The 21474-nt window shown below is 40.9% G+C and overlaps 1 protein-coding gene across 1 annotated transcript in view; it reads left to right on the top strand.

Moving 5' to 3' along the window:
* poc1b (POC1 centriolar protein B) overlaps window positions 1-20863 on the top strand; it is a 72997-nt gene extending 52134 nt beyond the window's left edge. The window contains exons 11-12 of the mRNA XM_061720917.1: window positions 17629-17916; window positions 19972-20863. Coding sequence (XP_061576901.1) covers window positions 17629-17916; window positions 19972-20130 — 447 coding nt within the window. The 3' untranslated portion in view covers window positions 20131-20863. The remainder of the gene's footprint in view (window positions 1-17628; window positions 17917-19971) is intronic.
* Window positions 20864-21474: the final 611 nt, after the last annotated feature.

Raw genomic sequence — 21474 nt, 5'->3', positions numbered from 1 at the left:
GCCGCTCTATCACCTGAGCTACTGCCGCCCCATGCATGGAACATTGATTCGATGTTTCTGCATAACCATATTCCAACGTTGATTCGCTCATGTTTTGCTATCAGGGTTAAACGTTTGGTGAAATGAAAATGTAAGTAAATAAATCTATGTAGCCTTAAGGAAAGCACTTTGATGGGGAGCATAAAGATCGGACTCTGGAAGGAATTCTGATAAATCCAGATTACCCAGAGCTACAGAGTGACGGGCAGATCGGGGGGGTTATGATCTGGGGTTGGTGCAGTTGGTCAGGTCCAGCAACGTTATGACGTCACCTGACTGAATGACTAGGTACGATGTTTTCTTCCAAGATGACCATTGGGGTCAAACGGTGAAAGAGTGGTTCACAATCAAAGCTAAAGGGCGTCTAACCAAATAAAGTGTGAGACTTTTATATTGGGCAGCCAGTATATTCTGAAAATTCAAGTCTCAAGGAACCAGACGAACTTTGTGTTTTTAGATCAGAGGCAGGTAGAAGAGAGTAAGGATGACTTGTGGATGGGGGCTGACCGTTGGCTCTAATTGCTCCTTGAACAAGCGATCCATGATCTTTTCTTTTTATAGACTTTTGCAGCAGCTTTGAACATTGGAACAATGATATTAGTTCATACCCTGTTCATTAGAGTCCATTAGTCTAATGTTTTTGAGCCGTTTCTTATTGAGGAGTCTGAATAAACTGAATGTGTTTTCAGATCAGAGACAAGAAAAGGCTTGAATAGCTATTGTTGCTTTGTGATAAAGGGAGAAAAAAATCCACTTCATTGGAGAGAAGACTCATCTCCACCTACGCTGCAACAGTTTTCCAATTTTAATGGCCAGTCAGCAACCTCTCTCTGAAGCCGCTGCTGCCAACACTGGATCCACATTTAGCGTGAGTGCTAACCTGCAACCTCGTCGATGGGAGATTTGGGTTCTGTCCATTATGCAACACCTACACTGAGCAAATTAATACACCTACATCTTCTGAAGTGCAAGGATATGTATTATTTTTACTCTGGAGGGATATGTAATACTTTTATTTATCATTCAAGGGTGAGTTCAGGTTTCAGTGTTTTGCAGTTTACTGCAGCATCTTCCTATATTCAACAGTGTAATGACATTAATACTTTTATAAGTATAGTTATCTTTAAGAATCTATAGAGAGCTTAGTCCCAGGGTCTTTTAAACTTGGTTGAGGATGTTTCCCCTCTGTTTTAGCAAGTGTTAGCGTTGCTTTGCCCAGTAAATATAATACAAACATTCATATTGGTAGGTTTGAAAGTCTCATTGGGGAAATCAAACTGCAGCCTTCTGCCAGGACTCTGGTTGGCCATGATTCCCTCCGGTAAAATTATGAACTCCTTGTTGTTCAATGTGGGCGATTAGATGGATTTGTGGGATGGTTCCAACTGTATTTTTCTATTGATTTTCTTTACATCATCGTGTCCTTGTGCTAAGGAGAACTAGGCAGAGGCAGGGCGGGGCGGGACCCCTCTTCAAAATATACAAGACGCATGCAATTCTGCTTGTTAGCATTATTTATTTTTATGTTTTTAATGAGATGGTCTGCTGGATGGTGAGGAGATATTTACTTAATGGTTTAGGAAATGCTTACCCTACTTTATAAGACAATAACATCCCATTTTTAAAGAAATGTGCATTTTCTTTAAGCGTTCAAGAACTAAGTAAGTATGCAAGTAATTGTTTTTTTGTTGTCTTTTTCCATTCTTCTGGGAAACCCAGGTCACATCTTTTCTCTTCCCTTTTTTTGTATTTTTTTTCTTTTCGTTTGAATCACAGATTGTTTTAGAGATTGTAAAATTTACACCACAGTAGGCATCATTGGAAAAGACATGTAGGAGGGTTGCACTTGCACAGCAATCTGACCATTTACTTCTGTTTTTGATATTTATGACACTTAAAAGTAGTGCTGTCAGGCGATTAAAAAAAATAATCTAATTAATTACAGGATTTATAATTAATTAATCACATTTTAATCTCATATCTGCTAAAGGCCCCCAAATAAAGAATTCGAATTCTAGGACATTACAAAATTGCAGTGCATGACTAATCAATTGAATACACTAAGAGAAGATTTGAAATCCACATTTTTAATGGTGAAGTGTTTCATAAATGAAATTCAAAAGAAAAAATCTTCCTGTTCAGATGGTCGTGCATCTGTGCATGTTGGCCTGGGGGAGTGGTTTTAATACGGTTTGGTCATGACACCATTCCTCCTTGACGCTCTCGTCTTCCACGATTGAAATTGGCCTGCAATCAGCAGCAACCCACTTTGCGATTGAGTTTGTCAGTTTTTCTGTCGTGGCTTTGCTCATTCGTTTCCCAGATTCTGCAAACGTGGGTTGGCGAAGTGAGCTCACGCTAGCATTAGTAGCTGTAACGTTTACAGTGGAACTTATCCGGACATGTTTAGCGTTTAAATGATAATTCAGGCGTGAGCAGCTCCGTTGATAGGAAAATTCTTTTTTACAAAATGTACAAATCACTGCGTTCTTGTTGATAGTCCCGTCTTCTTTCTTTTTATACATAAACTTGCCGTTCAAAGGCCCTAGCAAAGATTTGCTGAGTCGCTCCCCTGAGTCGTCCAGGTCTGGCTTTGTTTGTTTGACTAGCAACGCAGGTGGGAAGTGAGCTACCCAAGTGGCCTACGGGTCCCTCAATGGGCCAAATCTCAAATGCTCTCGCATTTTGCCACTCATAATTAATTGCGTTAATTTTCATAACGCGTTAATTAGCAGTGTAATTAATTAATCTAATTAACGCACTAAACTGACAGCGCTACTTAAAAATGTGATGCAATTATGGGTTTCTTATTTTCTGATTCGCTCCAATTTTGATGCATCAGAAGGTGGGTTTCCACTCGCGGGGGTTGTGGGTAAACCAGATGGGTTGTGGGTAAACCAGATGGGAATCTCTGACGGGGCCGACCTCCTCTTCAGCCCTTTCAGCCGCCGCGTCTCCATCACGCTGTAGCGCCACACAGGAACCATGGACCGATCAAATAACACTGCTGACCACGTGATGGCAGTAAAGCGTCGACATCATGAAATGAAAGAGAAGAAGAAACGAGTAAACATGGAAGGGGCAGAGATATTTCTTGTAAATTGTAGCGATTGAGATTAGACGTTAAACCCCCACCGGACCTCTTCGCCGCCATAATACACCAACGAGGCCGAGATCTCTCCATTGGTCCCTCTGGGGGGGTTCTTTGTAGTCTCCATCTTCCCACTATGGTGCCTGAAGGCCTCTATCTGGTAATAGAGACACGCTTCAAGGATCCGGCCACTGAAACACGAGCCGGAGCCCCCCCGCTGGTAAGAATCCACCTAGAATATCGCACAAAGTAAAAGACTGGGTGTGTGTAGGTGTAGCTGTTGGCCAGGGGTTTAGGAGGGAGTTGTTTTGAACAGCTGCTGTGACTGTGACACAAGAGTCTTTAATTGTAATGTATTTGGGGGGGGGTCTTCGTGTGAGGTTGGCTTCAGACTTTATTTGCATAATGATGTTGTTGCATACTTTTAAAATGTCATTCATTGGTGCTTTCCCAAGAGAAGATGTACACTTTGTGTGAATATGTCCCTTTTTTCTTTTATCTGCAACTATGTTACTTTTTCTACATGCATTTAAGTGCTTTTGGGTTTTGCATGTGCCAAAGCCAGAGGGATGAGGCTCAGCTGCTAATAAACCACTGGAGGTGATATCATTACAGGATGCCATGTTACGCGGTTGAAAAGGTTTGCATGATGGTGTGAGCAAACCCTCGTTAAAAACCAGAGAAGGTGCTCGGCCCTGTGGTTTTCAGAGGCCTATTTCTGGAGACCGACACACACTCGCACGAGGAAACGATTGCCCTCTGGATACATGGATAAATGGCGGCTGCCACTAGTTAGCGAGAGGAAAAGGCACACACGTGTGTGATTATTCACTCAGCAGCTACACACCCAAACAACCCCCAGAATCCTCCCGCGGTTGTTCAACAGCAAGGCCCTTGTGTTGTTTGAAACCCTAGCCGAGTTTCCGTCCTGCGGCGGGGGAAACTTAAACAGAGTTTTCTAATCAGGTCATAGGAGAAAAATAGATTCATTTCCAGTAAAATGCAACCTGTAGGGCGACAATCGCAGAATCTGAAAGCAACACAAGGAAGCATGAAGTCGAAATTAGAGTTGGTTTAATCTCAATAATCTTTTGTAATATTTATTCATTTTTTCGCTCAAGTAGTGTTCATTAGGATTTTATTCATACTGATATCAGAGTCATCAATAGGGAACCAATCTGAAGTCGGTGTTTGATATGCTGTTACTTACTGATACTCATCAATGATGGGAATTGATAAGATTTTTACGATTCCATTTTCGATTCTGCTTAATGATTCGGTTCTTTATCATTCTCATTTGGGGGAAAAATGACAACAAAAGGTAGATTAGCATCACCAATATAAGATGTTGATGATAATAAATTAAATATTCTTCAGTAGAAATTAACGAAATATTACATGTAGGAGCCATACATTGGTTATTCAGGTTTCTATTGGTTTGATCTGGTTGCCACGTGATGTGGGAAGTTTGGGTCACATGGGTGATTGCCGTAGGTTTTATACAGGGTATGCATTAACGTCACTTTCCCACTGGACCACGCCCCCTTAGTCGCACTGAGTGGCAAAAATGGCTGCAACTAGTGGAGAAGACGGGATAACAGCTGATTATCAGTTTAGATTAAAGGCAGTTGGACTTGACAGTGACCCGTACAGTTACCCCAAGAACCAGTGGTCCATGGACATTAATATTTGGCCACGAATCCAGTTTCCTGATATTTATATGTACTTAATTTCTACGCCGGGGAAATACACAAAGCAAAGCTTGAAGGCATACAAAAGTCTTGACGCTTGGTCCTACTTCAAGGCCGCAATACTACATAAATGATCCGTGGCAATTCCACAAGGATGTCCGACATCTTCCTAATAGAAATTAAAATTCTCCTTTTTAAAAGGATAAATAAACTGAGAACTCAAAAATAAAACTGCAACCCCTAACCTTTTGATGAAATATCCCTCTTGTTGTCTTTTTTACTGAAATGTAACGAGACTTTCGAGTGTTTGTATTGCTTGGGCGATACAATTGACTGCTAGCTTACACACTTGCATACGTTGTGTAGGCTACGAAACGTGTGTGATGACGTCATTCCTGCCAACTGAAATCGAAAAGGGAATTAAAACACTGGGAAACGGTTCTGAAGAAGAACCGGTTCTCGATTCCCCATCCCTACTCATCAATAAATATGGCATGAAGAAAAGTGATTGAATTTTCCTTAAAAGGCCATATTATTACTTTACGCTTCTCCTAAGCTCACAGAATAGATCTTTTTTTACAAGACCAGAGAGAAAAGGAAACTTTCTCTGGTGGCCGTATGTGAACAGGATGTGATGAGAATTTAATGGAGACTTCTGTCATCTCTGCTCAGTTTTCACTGGCCAGTTTTTTATGTAAGAAAATCAACCTGTGAAGGCTGCAGTTGCAGCCTCCCCGGCGTTTCCTCTGGGGTTATTAATTATTAGGAATGTGAAGAATTGAAAGTGACAGTGTTCTCAGTTTAAAACTAAAGCTGTTTTTGTTTTTTATGATGAGTGCTTCTCTAAAGAATTTAAATACACCACACTTATTAAGGTGGAAACTGTATTTTCATGGGCTTCATAGATAGGTAGATAGATAGATAGATAGATAGATAGATAGATAGATAGATAGATAGATAGATAGATAGATAGATAGATAGATACTTTAGATAGTTAGATACTATTGATAGATAGATACTATAGATAGATAGATAGATAGTTTATTAATCCCGAAGGAAATTAAAATATATAATATCTACTACATTGTGCAATTTACTAAACACATTAAGTTCTTTAAAAAGGAAGCAGCCATTTCTGTGGAAATTGGTAAAAAAAAACCCACCTAAATAACATCCTTCTCCCTTTGGCCTTTAACTGTAAGTGAGATGATGGGTAAAAATAACAACAGATCTGAAGCCTCCACTTCCTGCCAGTCCTGTCCGTATGCCACATCAGAGGACGCATTTTCCATTCATCCATCCCACCGAGTCATCTATTAGCCAGACTCGGAGCTAATTATCTCTTCAACAAAGACAGCAGATATTGTCCACGTCCTGATACTGTATCTGCACACAAAGGGACATAATCAATTAAATGACGCAGGAAAAAAAAAACAAACAACCAGGCATATTAACACGTATATGCAAAAAATATCCTTGTCCGAGGAACACAAAGGCTCTCCTCTTTAAGCCGAGACGCTGTCAGGAAGCCGAGAGGAGGTTCATGTGGCTTTTAGGAAGTGAGTACATCCACTCGAGTTCTCACCCTCCTTTGTTGTCCCCTATCTGTCTGCACAGTAGCACCCCCTCACCCCCCACCCCCCACGCTGAAAGGAAAATATCCTGCTCAGCAGGTTGCAATTAACTTCTTTTGACTCTCATGAAAGGAAACCAGGATTCAAAATACATATTTTATTGGAAAAAAACATGCACTTGTTCAGGATCAATAAAAAGCTAAATTATCCTGTTTTATCATGTAATAAAAATAATGCATTTATCTCTTGGAGTTGAGTAGAAGCAAATGCCAACAACTACTTGGAGACTTAAACTTCACGTATTTGAAGCTTAAGATTTGAATCATATTTCTATTTTCCTGTAAGATTCTGATTAATACCTGACTTGTGTCACATGGCATGGAATGAGAGGCGTTTGCATCCACTCACCAGGGATGCAGCAGAGAGCAGGTAACAGATGGAACTTGATAATTGCCTCCAGTCCGTTTCCTGTCTGCAAGAGAAAAACACCTGTTAAATGGACTGATAATAATAGCAGCACATTTCCTGTTACTGGAAAGAAGGGGGGGAGGAAGAGCATGTGACATTATTTTAGTTTCAGCCTGAATCAGTGAATGATCTGGAGAACCCGATTCTCCTCTCGAGGTCTAGACCCCTACGGAGATATGAGGGTTTTTGTCTTTTTGACTTTCTTTCATTACATTTAAATCGATGGATCTCCTGCAGAGGTCCCAAAATTAATACACTACATTGTTTAATCAGTATGTGTAGCAGGTGAGTGTTTTTTTTTTGTTTTTTTTTTCAATATATATTTATTGAGCTTTTTTTTTTAAAAAACAGCAATGACAGCAAACCCTCAAAATAGGAATTAATACAAGCCTTCTGCACAAAGTCAATCATTTTTATGAGTTTGTTCAGTGTCTTTGAGATGCTGTCTCTGACACTGCTACCCCAACAAATGACTGTACATAATTGCACTCTACTGAAATGCTCTTTTCGTCAAAGACTTTAGAAAAGGTTGCTCATCAACTCAAAAATCTTTCAGTTTCAACCAGGGTTTCGTAAACTTCATTCAACTGAGACTGATCTTCTCAGGGTTTTAAATGATGCTTTAATGGAAGCTGGTTCTGGTTGTTCTGTACTTGTTCTTTTGGAACTAAACTCAGCTTTTGACATTGTTGATCTCATAGTTCTGCTCCATTTCAAATGCCAATCCCAGTCGCAATGCAGCTGTATATATATACATTGCCAAATCATGGCAAATGTATTCTCGAGGCGCTTCAACCTAGTTCAACTCATTTTGAGTTTGTGGATCTGCCTTAGATGGGTTCACTTCCCAACTCACTGACTGGAGCTTTTCTGTTTCTTTCAAAGACTTTGCATCAGCAAAAGCCTGTGGTGTTCCTCAGGGATCTGTTCTCGGGCCCATCTTGCTTACTTTGGTCATCTAGCAACATTTTCTATCATCTTAATGCCGACTATATGCAGTTTGTTTGGCCTCTCCATCCAAATGATCATTTTTAGCCTCACTGAGTTAAATGACTCTTTAACTGTCATCAAGTCTATTATTAGGGTCTGTTATTATAAATATTATTAAACTGGCCCACAAATTTTCTGCACTCCACAACATTAGAGTATGGAAATATTTGTGTTGTGCTGGAACCCTACGGTTGTAATAGCATCTTCAACCCCAACCCCATTACAATAAGCACACCGCAGTGGATCCTGAAAGGTGCTTGTTTCCTTAATTAGGTGAGCCAGTAACGTATTTCTAACTACTAAAACAAAGTAGGTTATCTTCCTCACCACTGGAAACTTGACCTGGCTCGGGCGAGATTCTGAGGTGTGCTGAAGAACCTCACATAGCTCGTCCATATGCCTTCAGGACTCAACGATTTATGCGATCTAGACACGGAGCCTTGAATTCAATCACAGTGAAATCGAACTTTTGAATGGTAGCCGTTGTGGTCACTGAGAGTGGTTTCAAAGAAGGTGCCATGGAGCGGTTTAGAGGCATTTACTGCAGAGTTTCAGAAGAGAACTGATCCAAGTTTAGAAGTCAAAAAGCTAATCTTATGTGATACCACTCAACCTTTTTATAGGTAAAGTTCCAAAAAGTAGACATTCAACTTAAAAAAAATTCCAAACACTTTATTCATCCGAAGGGTACGGAAGAGTATTAGGGCCAGGCAGGAGAAAAATAAAAATAATATTTTAGAAGAGGAATATTTTTTTTCATTATGCCCTTCGAGACAAAAGTCGAAATGTCAAGAAAAAAGTCAAAATGTCGAGATTAATGTTGAAGTACAATTTCGAGAAAAAAGTCGAAATGTTGAGAAAAAAGTCAAAATTTCGTCAATAAAGTTTTAATTAATGATTTGAAACGCATATCACACATATGCAGTTGCATAACTTCAGAAATGTACCCTTAACGTTACACTCCAAAGATGTAAGTTAGTAAGTTAGTTAGTTAGTTAGTTACGGCTCCTACGCTCTCCTAACTGGATTGGATGGGCCATAGGAGACATTTCGACTTTATTCACAAAATTGTATTTCAACTTTATTCTCGAAATTTTGACTTTATTCTTGAAATTGTATTTCAACATTAATCTTGACATTTTGACTTTTTTCTCGACACTTTGACTTTTTTCTCGAAGTGCACAATGAAACAAAATCTTCCCCTTTCAAATATTTTTTCTACTGCATGGCCCCAATACTCTTCCGTAGAAGGTAAATCAATTCACATGGTACAATATTTATCTTGAATTAAAAAGACTACAGCAGGATTTGTGTGATCTCAGAGGTTAACTTGCAATCTTATCAGTTCAGTAGCGAGGTTGTCTGTGCTGCAGAGGAGGCACTCGGCATCAAACGTCCTTGTCATACCTCGCGACCGTTATTGGGGGTCCGGGGAAGCACTTTGTCATTGACATAATCCTGTTCATGCTGCTAATTGAGTCAACTTTTGTTCTCCCTTGACACTCCTTGACCGCTTGGTTTGCAATCAATAAGCTGTTTCCTCTGCTCTGCAAAGCTGTTTCAATAAGCTGTTATCGTTTCAACTGAAACCATAGTTTTAGAATGAATGTAAACATCTTCGTCTGAATGAAATTAGACTCTACTGAACTTTTTAAAGTTGAACTAACACACCCTAGTAATGCAGTTTAAGTGTGGTTAATGTGGGATTTGTAAGTTCTCTGTTATGTTTTTTAAGGTCAGTTTCCCAGGGAGAACTTCTTCTTTCCCAAGAACTCATTTCCAGCTACTAAAAAGAAAGACAAAATCACATGAACTTCACAGGATCTGGTAAAAAAAAAAGTGAAATTCGGTCCGAATTATTGTCACAATTTGATTACATGTCACAAAGCGGAACTTGAGCGTTACAAAATCCAAGTCTGGTAGATGATTGAAGCTGATTTTGGGCCTGGGGTGGATGAGAGAGGTGGCGAAGGGAGACGCCACATCAGAGACGCCGCTCTCTTGAGATCAAACGGTTTGTTTTTTACGTAAGGGTCACGAATGTGAGGATTCCTGCCAGAAGAGAGCGTGTAGCTGCTGCTCATGGTAATGATGCGTTTGATCCGACACCTGGGATTTCATTTACAGGCAGAGAGACGGCTATTTGTGATCTGTTTTCTTTTCTTTGGTGCTTTTGAACGTTAATATTGGAGCCACCGTTCAGGTTTTCAGGCGGAATGTGTCTCTCATGACCATTTTAGGTCATTCTGCTGCAGTCAAGTGAGTGAAATTATCAATCAAAGTTAGGAATTAGCATGACATTTGAATTTCCCTTGGGGTTAATAGAGTTTATCTTATCTTATCTATCTTATCTATCTTATCTATCTATCTGTCTATCTATCTATCTATCTATCTATCTATCTATCTATCTATCTATCTATCCATTTGTCATCCATCCATCTATCCATTTGTCATCCATCCATCTATCTGCCATCCATCCATCTGTTGTCCATCTATCCATTCATCTGTCATTGATCCATCCATCTGTCATCAATCTATTCATCCATCCATCTATCTATCCATCTGTCATCTATCCATCTGTCATATTTGACATCTTTATTTGATTTGACATCTTTATTGACAATGGAAAATGTATAAATACATAGGCCACACCATCATCAAAAGGATAAAAACACAATAAAGCAGGAGCTTATTTCCATTGCGGTCCTTTAAGATATGTGTGTGCGTAAACAATGGTCTGCTGAATGAAAGTGTGGTGTACGTCAGGACATGTGGGAGAAAATGTGGACTGCGTGGGTCGGCCTACCACGCCAGGGAGAGAGATATAAGGCAGGAATACACACATTTAACATACATTACAATACAAAGCAGATCCGAATCCAATTTTAAAACACTATGCACCAGAATATTTTTCAATTAACCTACACCCATCTTCTACCCCTGATAATCCAGCTCCTCACAAAAGTTTTAAAGGGATTGTGACATGAAAAACACATTTTTCTTGATTTTTTGTGTTTTGTTGGGTGTCTTGACATCAATTACACCCAAAAAACAACAAACTTTTAACATTCAGTGTATTGTGTGCTTTCTGGGATTTTCCGCATAACTGTGCAAAAACGGCTCATCTGGTTGGGTGGCGGGCCGTGACGTAACGGCCCGCTAAATCACCGCCCCCTCCACCCAGCTCCCTGTCTCCTCTCCTCTCCAGCGCACCATAAAGGCTGATTTATGGTTCCGCGTTACACCGACGCAGAGCCTACGGCGTAGGGTTACGCGGCGACGCGCACCGTACGCTGAACCCTACGGCGTAGGGCTCTGCGTCGATTTAACGCGGAACCATAAATCAGGCTTAACACGGAGCTGTTTAGTGTTTAGAGCCTCTTTTGTTCTAATCACCGGAGGAAAACTGCTAAGAACACCCGCGGCCACTGACTGGACTTAAGATAAGGTGACAGTGCTGCTTGCATGCCTTTATTTTTATGATTGTTTGCTGTGGTTCGCCGTGCTGCTTTTCCGTGCATGCTTCGCCTGTCGCTCCCGGCTCTCTCCGACGCCGCTGTGAGCGTATGGCTGGAGGAGGAGGAGGTTTGGAGGAGGAGCGGAGCAATGATTGACAGGAAAGGGGGAAAAGGAAGCATTTTTCACGGCGCAAAAAAACACTGTAATAAAAAGCCAGGAATAGAGTACTAGAGTGAATATTTTCTTGTTACACTCTTTTAGACACATTTGAGGGATGTTGGCCAAGACTTTTAATAGTGTTAGAAGCATGTTAAAAATGATGTCACAATACCTTTAAAGGAAGCAGAGGAGCTAGTGGATTTCAGATCTTCAGGTAGGCTATTCCAGGCCAAGGCCCCGGTGTACAAAAATGAACTTTGACCCCCGTTTGTCCTGAACTTGGCCGGCACCACATTGGTGGAGCTTCCTCTGGTAGCATGTCCATGAATACTATTGACCCTGGTAAAATAGTTAATTAGATATTTTATATCTAAAATACATATCTATCTATCTGTCATCTATCCATCCATCCATCCATAATATAACAAGCAACAAATAAAATAAAAAGCAATGCCTCGTTAACGTCACTACAAGTTGGGAAGACGGATCGAGAACGAGGTGCCTTTTCTGTTTAATTTAGATATTTAAGATAGCAATCATCACACAGTCATGACAGCACTCAGTTCTCCCCTGAATTACTGGCAGTCTCTTTTAGGACGGCATCAGAAATACGTCGGCCATCACCGTGGCGACCAAGAAGGTTCTGCCCGGAGCACATCTCCCTGGGAAGGGGTCATGACTCCAGGACAGGACTGGTGAAAGTGAAGACTTTTATCACATTTTTAAACAACATTTTGATCCTGCATCTTGTTTTTTTCCGTCACACAGAAATCCGACGTGCGTTGGCATTAGGGCTGTTCGATTTTGCCCAAAAATAAAATCTCGATTTTTTTCTCTCAAAATCCGATTTTCGATTACGATTACGATTATTTTGTGAATTGACAAAAGGCAAAGAAATTATTTCAAATATGCTGTTTTTTATTGAACATTTGCCCCATTGGGCTTTAAGTGCAAACTTTGCTCTTAATAAACCAAAAATGAATGAATAAAGTGCAAAACTCTGTAAAATAAGTTGAAAAAAAGTTTTAGAAAATATAATAAAATATAAAGTTTTATCTCTGAAAAAAAAAAAATCAGCACTTGCAAACATACAGTAAATTATATTTCCAATTAAATAAAACAAGACATTTTCTAATTAAACTAAACTGGGTCTTTGCATGCTAAATAATAATGCAACCCATGAAGGAGGTAGAGGTGTGTAATGTCAGTCATTACATTTGCTATTCACAATTGCAAGTTTTTTGCAAGGAACAAAACAAGCATCTGGCTTGAGGGATGCCCGGTGGCATGTTCCAACGCCCCCTCCTACACTAAAGAGCCTCTCCGATGGGGCACTTTTCGCAGCTATTAAGAGGTATTTCCATCAATCATTAATATGGTATCAATCATTAATATGTGTGCAGACAAGGTAAAAAAAAAAAAAAAAGTGAAAAATCGAGTTTCACGTTTTAACATCGTTCTAATTACATAATCGCGATTACGATTTAAAATCGATTAATCGAACAGCCCTAGTTGCCATCATGATTTTCCAGCATTCCACTTCAGCGAGAAAACAAATTTGACTTTGTAACAGAAAAATACCTTCTTTTATTCCATTTTCACGTGTAGAAAGACACTGCTATTTTTCCTGCTTTCCAAATTTAGTGAAATGAATCTATAAGAATAAATAAATAAAAGGATGAACTACATGAAGCTTGAACGTTGAGGTAAGTAAGTGGTAAATGATGGTGAAGCCCACTCGCCCCGCTGCACCGACCCGCCTCCCTAACTACCTTTGGACAGGAAACCCAACCAGCAGCACGATATCCACACATTCCTGCCACGACTGACCGCGATTACTGCAAACCGTGAAAGTCTGACATTCATGATTTTATCTTTTAAACAACCCTTTTTATGAGAGACTTGTCAAAAATGTCAGGCATGAGCTCTTTATGTCTCGAGTCAAAGTATCCAGCTCCTTTTATAGATCTAATTAGCTGGATTTTCTGAAGTTGGTCCAACTGCGTATTACCCGGTGCTCCTTCTGTGCTTTTTTACACATGACAAGCTCGCAAAATCGAATGTTTACACACGTATTCACTACGAACATACGATGGGCTTTGTTTAAATATAGTCTGCATGCGTTCATGTGTGAGTGTCCCTGCCTGTCGGTGTGTGTGTGTGCTCTGATTGACACACCGGCCACCTGGGGAACTTCGCCTATTAAATGTTTGATTGCACCCAAACTTCCTGGCGGAGGGAGGTCGCACAGAGGGATGGGGTTCTGCTGAGCGTAAACGAGGGGAGCAGATGTTGGCCAGATGTGGCCCAGGGTGGGATGGGGAGGACCAGGGGAGGGGAGGCCGGCTGTGAAGGAAGAAGGGAGGGAGGGGGGGGAGAGAAAGAAACGATCACAGATAGCAAGAAGGAGTCCAACCACACACTGACAGCTTTGTTCACCTTCTCCCAGGAATGAAGTGCAGGCCCCTCCCTCTCCTCCGTTCTTCAGAAACACTTATACGCTCCTTCCTCCATCCTGCTTCCTCTCCTGCCGCCGTCCTCCGTCTCTTTGAAGTGAGGACAGTGTGCAGGAAGCCAGCCGGAATCGATTGCTCTGTGCATTAAGACAGGAATGTGTGACGCCCTCCTCCTCTTCCTTCCTCTCTCATCCCTCAGACACATCCCTCATTAATTTCTCCTCTTCTGCTCCTCCATTCACCACCTACCCTCCACATCTCCTGCAAACGACGCTACCGTTACAGAACTTTGCTTTACCAACGTTTGCTTTGCTGCAAACTGTTAATAACAAAGGAAATGGCTTAAATGAGTCGGTTTACAACATGGATCATGGATACAACATCCAGCCTAAGTTCTCATTATCATGGGCTATTTTAGGCTTTTTACATTTTATAAAACAATTAAACATTTAAAAATAATAAACACATTTGTATCTATGGAACAGACCAATTTCAGTCTTTTACTTTTGACATAAAAACGAATAAACTTAACGTATTTCCAGAAGGAAGACAACAACTGGGCCTGAGTTTTGATGGATCCATCTGTTAGTTTATCACCCGTAAACCTTTATTAAGTTTATTTCACAGTAAGGTTTATCTGTTTTTGGTTTATTTGTGTCATCTGTCGTAAATATAGCTACCAATACTAGTGTGCTAGCTATGAATTGTGATATAGTACACAACAAACAATAAATATAATATCTAAATAGATAAACACAGGATGATTATGTACTATCAAATTCTTTCTTTTTCTGCCATAATTAATAAGTATAGTATATTTACTAGTTGACTGCATGTATATGTCTTTATATTGTTATACTTAGATAATGAGGTAAGGTAAGGTCATCTTTATTGTCTCCCTTGAGAGAAATTTGTCTTGGACAAAACTAGAGACTCCAGGCGCCACATATATAACAAAACATATAAAATAATAATGAGTAAAAATTGTGGAAGTGGATATTTCGTCAAAGGGAGGAAATATTACCAACATGCCAAAAACAATCAATGAATGACGCATTTTCGATCCACTCTGGACCAACGTCAGTAATGCTCAACTCAGCAGCAGCAACGTAACATGCCCTTGGCTAATGATACTGTGGATAACTAATTAACTGACGGACACTGCCTATCATATTAATGCCAATTTGCCTCATGGTTGTCCTTTTTTCCAAATGACAATCGACGAAGAACCGACTCGAAAATGGAACTGGAATTGTAAAAATCGTATCAATTCCCATCTCTTAACAATAAGACACACTTGAAATCCTTAATTCTTCTCAAAAATCGCCAGTGCGTCCTATAATATACTGACCTCGAACCAATTGTATGTTGGTTGCATAAAAAAAGTGGACCAACCAAAAGTTTCTAAAATAAAGGAATTTTCAAATCCGTAGGAACCATTGGGAATCAACAGTAAATGAGCTAAACTGTATGTCAGCCGCATACATGTATGTCAGCTTATAGCAACAGCCTAACGACCAGCAAAAGAATTACTAAAAGGTGTATATCATTGGTAAACCACTGGTGGAGGAGCTTTTGAGGAGCCACAGTCAAAGATTTGTGACTCTCCAGTAGAGCTAGTCAGTCATCCGTGCTAAATGAGGAAAATGTGTCTCTGATTCAACTAAAGCAGTCTTCTGTCCATCAGCTCCCCCTCATCATGTGTTTTTCTACACTTTCTACAGTACAGTCTTTATAAAAGTAATGATCAAATAAAATTAGGGTAGATTTTATCCCTCACTTTGCCTTCTTTTGAGTAACAATAACCTGGCGAGCCCGTCCTCAGCCAGCGGAGTCGTCAGTCACAAGTCCGCTGGTCAGTAAGTTAATCCACTGGTGTGAAACATCCACTCGCGTCTGTCTGCCAAGTTGCAATGGGCTTAAAGTCTGTTGCAGTGATGGAGCGGTGACATGGGGAGGATGTTGGCTGCTCTGCAGCGCATTATCCACCCGTAGTACACGTAAGCCCGGCTGATTAGCGCCTCTGGGTTGCTCTCCCTCACACGTGATGGTGGACTGATTCAAAAAAAAAGGGCAGTGAAGCAGGACGGATCCTTATCCATCTGCTTATCCAACTTTGACTCCCGTTTGTATTTGCACCTCAGCTGTCAACTTCCAAAACATCCAGGTCTTTGATTGAAGTTTCAGTCTGATCCAGTGTTTACATTTCAGCTGCCGTGGAGATTAAACTTCCACCTTCCCGTCACTGACAGGCTCAGAACGCCCGTCAATCGACACGGTTACATCCACATCTAAATCAAGCTATTTGCAATAATCAAGCTAAGGATTTAACTGGAGTTTTCTGAGAAATCTGATTATACGTGCGTGGGAAGAGAATCGACTCAGCGACGCTAGGTGGCCCTACACGCTCTTTCACATTGGCGTTCTTCCAGTCAGTTAGAAAATGTTAGTCAACAAACGCTGCAGATTTAAAGCAGACGTAGAAGCAGGACAACAACACGCAAAGATATGGACGCCAACGATGCAGCAGCTCTGTACATTTCATACACACTAAGCCTGATTGTGTTGCACGTTAGATGCACGCAAAGTCTTTCTGCAATCATATTATATTGACTGTTTTTATTCCCGTTTCTGCAAGTCCCAGGCCAGTCACTAGCTCGGCTCACCATGGTTTGCGTTTACATTCAGGAATAGCTTGATTTAGACCGAATTATCTGGCTCCAATAGCTTAATTTCTAGAACTCCAGTTTGATTCAACTATAGCCCGACTGAGGTGTACACATGGTTTTTAAATCTCCGATATCGGTCGGACTCCGGCAATAACTGGACTCTCAGTGCATGTAAAAGCACTGAGTATTAGCAATAAATTCTTTGCGCGATATGGCGGAGACACGTTTGACCCGACATCGGTCAACAACTGTCCACAAACTTTCTCAGTCTGAGTTCAGACAAAGTGCAAAGACACATTTATTCCGAACACCTTGCTTATAAGAGTTGTTCAGATGTCTTGTGGATGCTTTTTGACAGTTTCCTGAAAGGGCACCGACCCGGCCGGCAAAAAAAATGGAAATAAACCAAGTTGATTTGTGCACCATGAGCCAGATGTCTTTTATCGTGACCTCAATATCGTGTATCGTACCGTATCGTGAGATTAGTGTATCGTTACACCCCTAGTGACTTATAAAAAAAAAAGTATGTGATGTACAACTATTTGTGTAATGTTCCATTAATTATGCACCATGTTAAAGCATTACTTTTACAATTTAATTTACAGCATTAGTCTTTTGAAAATCCCTTCCATTGCCAAAGCAAAATTGGTACTGTAACTAGAATATCGATATCGAATCATATCGGAAATGGTATCGACTTGGGACCTAGTGCATTGGAATCGTATCGGGTGGTCAGTGATGATACCGAGCTCTAAAACCAACCGAAAATGTAAAGTCGTCTGTGCGACACTGTTATCTTTTTCGGTGCATTTGTAAGTGCAGATCGTTTTGGTTTAAGATGGCGGTTGTTCCTTACAAGAGAGATCCCAACAAAGTGTCTGGTTCAGATCTAGTGCTCAACTTAGAACCACTTCTTTGTTTTTTAACCAAACTGGCGCAAGACATCGTGGCCGCCATATTTGAGTCACTTTTTCGTCGAACTGAGACCTGAGTGAATAAAACCCAAATGTTCTCTCTCTCCATCCTTCCCAGCTTTACAACAGTATGCCACACTTGGCGACAGCCAAGGCGTCTGCCGGCATGCATCACTCCAACAGTTTCCCGGCTCGTCAAAGCTCCAGAGTGGAAACTTGTACCGGAGGTGAAAGCTGGGGATGTTCGTCTGCTGGGAACCAGGCCGGGGCCGGCGGTGCAGGAAGAGGAAGGAGAGAGGAAGAGGAGACGGCGCCAAGGCACCCCCTGGAAGCCCTGTCCAGTCATCCGTCCAGTCTGGAGTCGACGCTGCATCACATCGTTCAACAGCTGGACGTTCTCACGCAGGTCAGTCACCTCCGACGTCTTTCTGTGTCATGGAGCGAAACCGGCACAAGAAGAACGTTAGTTAGTTAGTTAGTTAGTTAGTTAGTTAAAAACAGAACAATATACAAGACGATTCGACATAGAACGATTAAGTGCAGTAGAGTACAACACTATGTAATAACATAACTTAACACAATGATCCTAAAATGCTTCACACCAAACCTAATGGATTATGAAATTAATAATGCATCTCTAATTTATTTAGCAGAGCTATCTGGAACGTCACACGTGTTCCGGACAAGTCCATCCTCTGATGAGTTTAATCACATTTACACTTCAAACTGTAGAACTGTGACTAGATACGATGAGATGTTTTCATGATGTTAAATAATGAAGAGAAAGAGGACAAAAATTCGTTTTTCAGGAAGGAAGAAAGGGCAAATATTTGAAAATTTGGGTGCTAATTACTTGCTTACTACTTCTAGGCCATGATAGATTTGGATGACCTCATTCAGAAAAGTTGATTTCATATTTTAAAGGCACAGAGGCCATCAGGACCTGGGTTAGGGAAGTATTGGCAGCAGCTATTGCTGCAGTAACTACAGGTTTTATTGGCCAGCGGTCAAGAAAACATTGATGCCTCGTCAAATTCTGCAGCTTTGTTGTTGTCATTTCCACTTGGACGGCAACAAGGGAAGTGTGGATGGAAGAGGAGGTCTAGACGGGAAAAGCATCGACTCAGAAGCTCAGAATCCTGAAATAACCAAATTCACAGCCACTCCCACTGGTACAGATCGTACCAAACCAATCAGAACTCGGCAGGGGCGGGGTTTATGGCACTACTCCTACAGGAGGGTCCAAGAGCCACAACACAAAACAACGATAAAAACACATCTCCCCTCTGGTTCTGTTGTCAGATATGTGTCAGATATTGTGTTGTTTCTGTCAGCCTGTTTCAATTTTAGTTTTAGTGTAGTCTTTGGGTCAAGCTATCATTTTAGTTTTTATTAGTTTTAGTCACGTTCATTTTCATTTTAGTCGTGTCAAGTTTCAGTCGACTAAAAGTCTGAGTATTTTAGTCAGAATTGTCCAGGACCATTTTAGTCTTGTTTTAGTCAAAGATTGTATTTAGCCAAACACATTTTACAATTCAAACAATGTTATATTATTATTATATTATTGTTACCCTATAGACTCAAGAATACATTCATTCCATTTATTTTTCCGCATTTCTCCCCATCTTTATCGACAATACATTGGGTTTTCTTTTCCACGTCTATGTAGGAAAGTGTATCCAAAGATGGTCTCTTTTTCTCCCCGCGTTTCTCTATGTAACTTTGTTTTTAATTGACGTGAACCTAGAGCTCTGCGTTAACGGCATCAGCCTCTAACTCTGCAGCTGCATCTTCTGGATCTGATTCCCCGCTGCAGCGACTGGGATTGAGGACTAACGTCACCCAGAACTAAACCAGAGGAAACTACTGAAAACATGGACATTAAGGATCTTTGGTAGAACATTTCGTCTCGTTTTGGTCAACAAAAATGAAGACACATTTTAGCAGTTTTTATTTTGTAATCTACATTTTAGTCTCGTTTTAATTCGTCGACGATATTGCATTATAAATTTAATTATCGTTATCGTCACATGACCAGCATTTTTGTTCCGTCTCGTCTTGTTTTCCTCAGGTAATAAAGGTTCGTTAACGACGATATTTTGCGCGTTTAGATTAATTAATTAGATTAATTAATTACACTGCTAATTAACGCGTTATGAAAATTAACGCAATTTCTTTCGGATTTCATTTATGAAACACACTTCACCAATAAAAATGTCTCTATAAATCCTGTAATTAATTAGATTAATTACTAAAATCGCCTAACAGCACTAGTTTTAATACAAAGAATAGTCAACTTAATAACCACAGACGTGCCGCTGAGCTCCCAACTCTCCTCCGTCGCTCCGACTGTTGTGTTTCCGTGATGGCGTCCAACCAGGCGGGTTGTCGCTCTTCTGATTCCTGCCTCTATAATTATTCTGTGACTGTAATTATTTTGCCGCCGCTGCTTTCCTCACAGACGGTTTCGGTGCTGGAGGAGCGTCTCACCCTGACGGAGGACAAGGTGAAGGAGTGTCTCCACAACCAGACCCAGATCCTCAAGGACATGCAGGCCTCGGGTGAGAGACGCAGGGCGGCGAGCGACGGGACCGACAGCTCGTCCATCCATTCCAGCTGAGGATTTCACCGCGGGCCGAGGACCCGGAGACCCGGAGACTGTTGAGCATATTCTAATAAACGGGTTTGTACAGTTCTGCGTGTGGTTTTAAACGAGCACCCCGGTGGTCCCCCCCAGGGGTCGGCGGGTTAATCAGGATTTGAACGCCGGTCCCAGTGATTTATGCTGCACCTGCGTCTGCGCGTTTGTTTCCGACGTGTCTCCAGCACGTCTGTCTTCGGCTCTACAGCAGAATCCAGCTGTGCGGTCGGGTCACTTCTGTGCGTCTGAGCGAACGGACGGTTCGACCAATCCGGACGGCCGACGCCGTGGAAACGGAGCCCGTCTGCCGTGTCACGGCTTTCAGCGGCCACGTCTGCGTCGGCAGGTGTTTCAGACGTTTCCTGCTTCAGATCCGAACGTTTTCATCATGGCGACATGGTTTGTGATGCGAAAGCCGAGCTGCGCGCTCGATGCCTTAAGTGTGTAATTTATAATAAAGATTATATTGCAGTAATTCAAAGAGTGCTGACTGTCTCTGTGTGAGGCCCACATTTTTCCACTCTGGGGCCTTTAGAAATAGGAGCATGGTGAATCTAAAAGATTATTGGTGTTATACTTTTTATTTCATCAAAAAATTTTTCCCGTCACACTTTCTGTAACATGATATGTAATATTAAGCAGTTTCACTCCAGGACTTGAGATGGACATCTTGACTCAGCGTATAATCTGGTGATTACAAAATAAAAGCTCTGAATGATCTTCAGAGGTTAAAAATGGTTGCTCAACCTCAGATGTCCAGAATGATTATTATCATGGCCCTCTGAAGGTTAAACGCTCAAGTTGTGTTTCTCCAAACAAGAATATTTTGTTTTTGAATTGTTTATTTGAACGTTAGTAACAGTAGACCAAACGGTAACTGGGTGGGTGTTACCAAGGACCTCACGATACGATACACATCACGATACGATACACATCATTCTACCAGAGTCACGATACGATATTGCGGTATCCAAAATTTGTGATATATCGCAATGTTATACATAGTTCGCTGAAAACTGTAAACGGCATTATGCATCTTAAAATCTGAGCTGCACGTACATTAGATTATAGATGATTTATGGGACAAACAGAGTCAAATCAATGTTATTCAAATGATCCATGCCGTTTTATTGTAACTTTATAAGCTAAAGTTACAACATATTTGCATGTCTTTCATATTATTTAAATAATATGAAATTAACATTAACAATATTTTTTAAGCCCACGTATACAATAAAGTCGTACTGGATTTAAAACCCGTCTGAAACAGGATTTATTATTCAAATTAGTTAATATCGATATCAAATCGGCCGGCAAAGTATC

The sequence above is a fragment of the Cololabis saira genome, chromosome 5 (genome assembly GCF_033807715.1).
Source record: "Cololabis saira isolate AMF1-May2022 chromosome 5, fColSai1.1, whole genome shotgun sequence".
NCBI lineage: Eukaryota > Metazoa > Chordata > Actinopteri > Beloniformes > Belonidae > Cololabis > Cololabis saira.
Note: the sequence above shows the minus strand (reverse complement) of the source record. Positions and strands in the feature narration are given on the sequence as shown.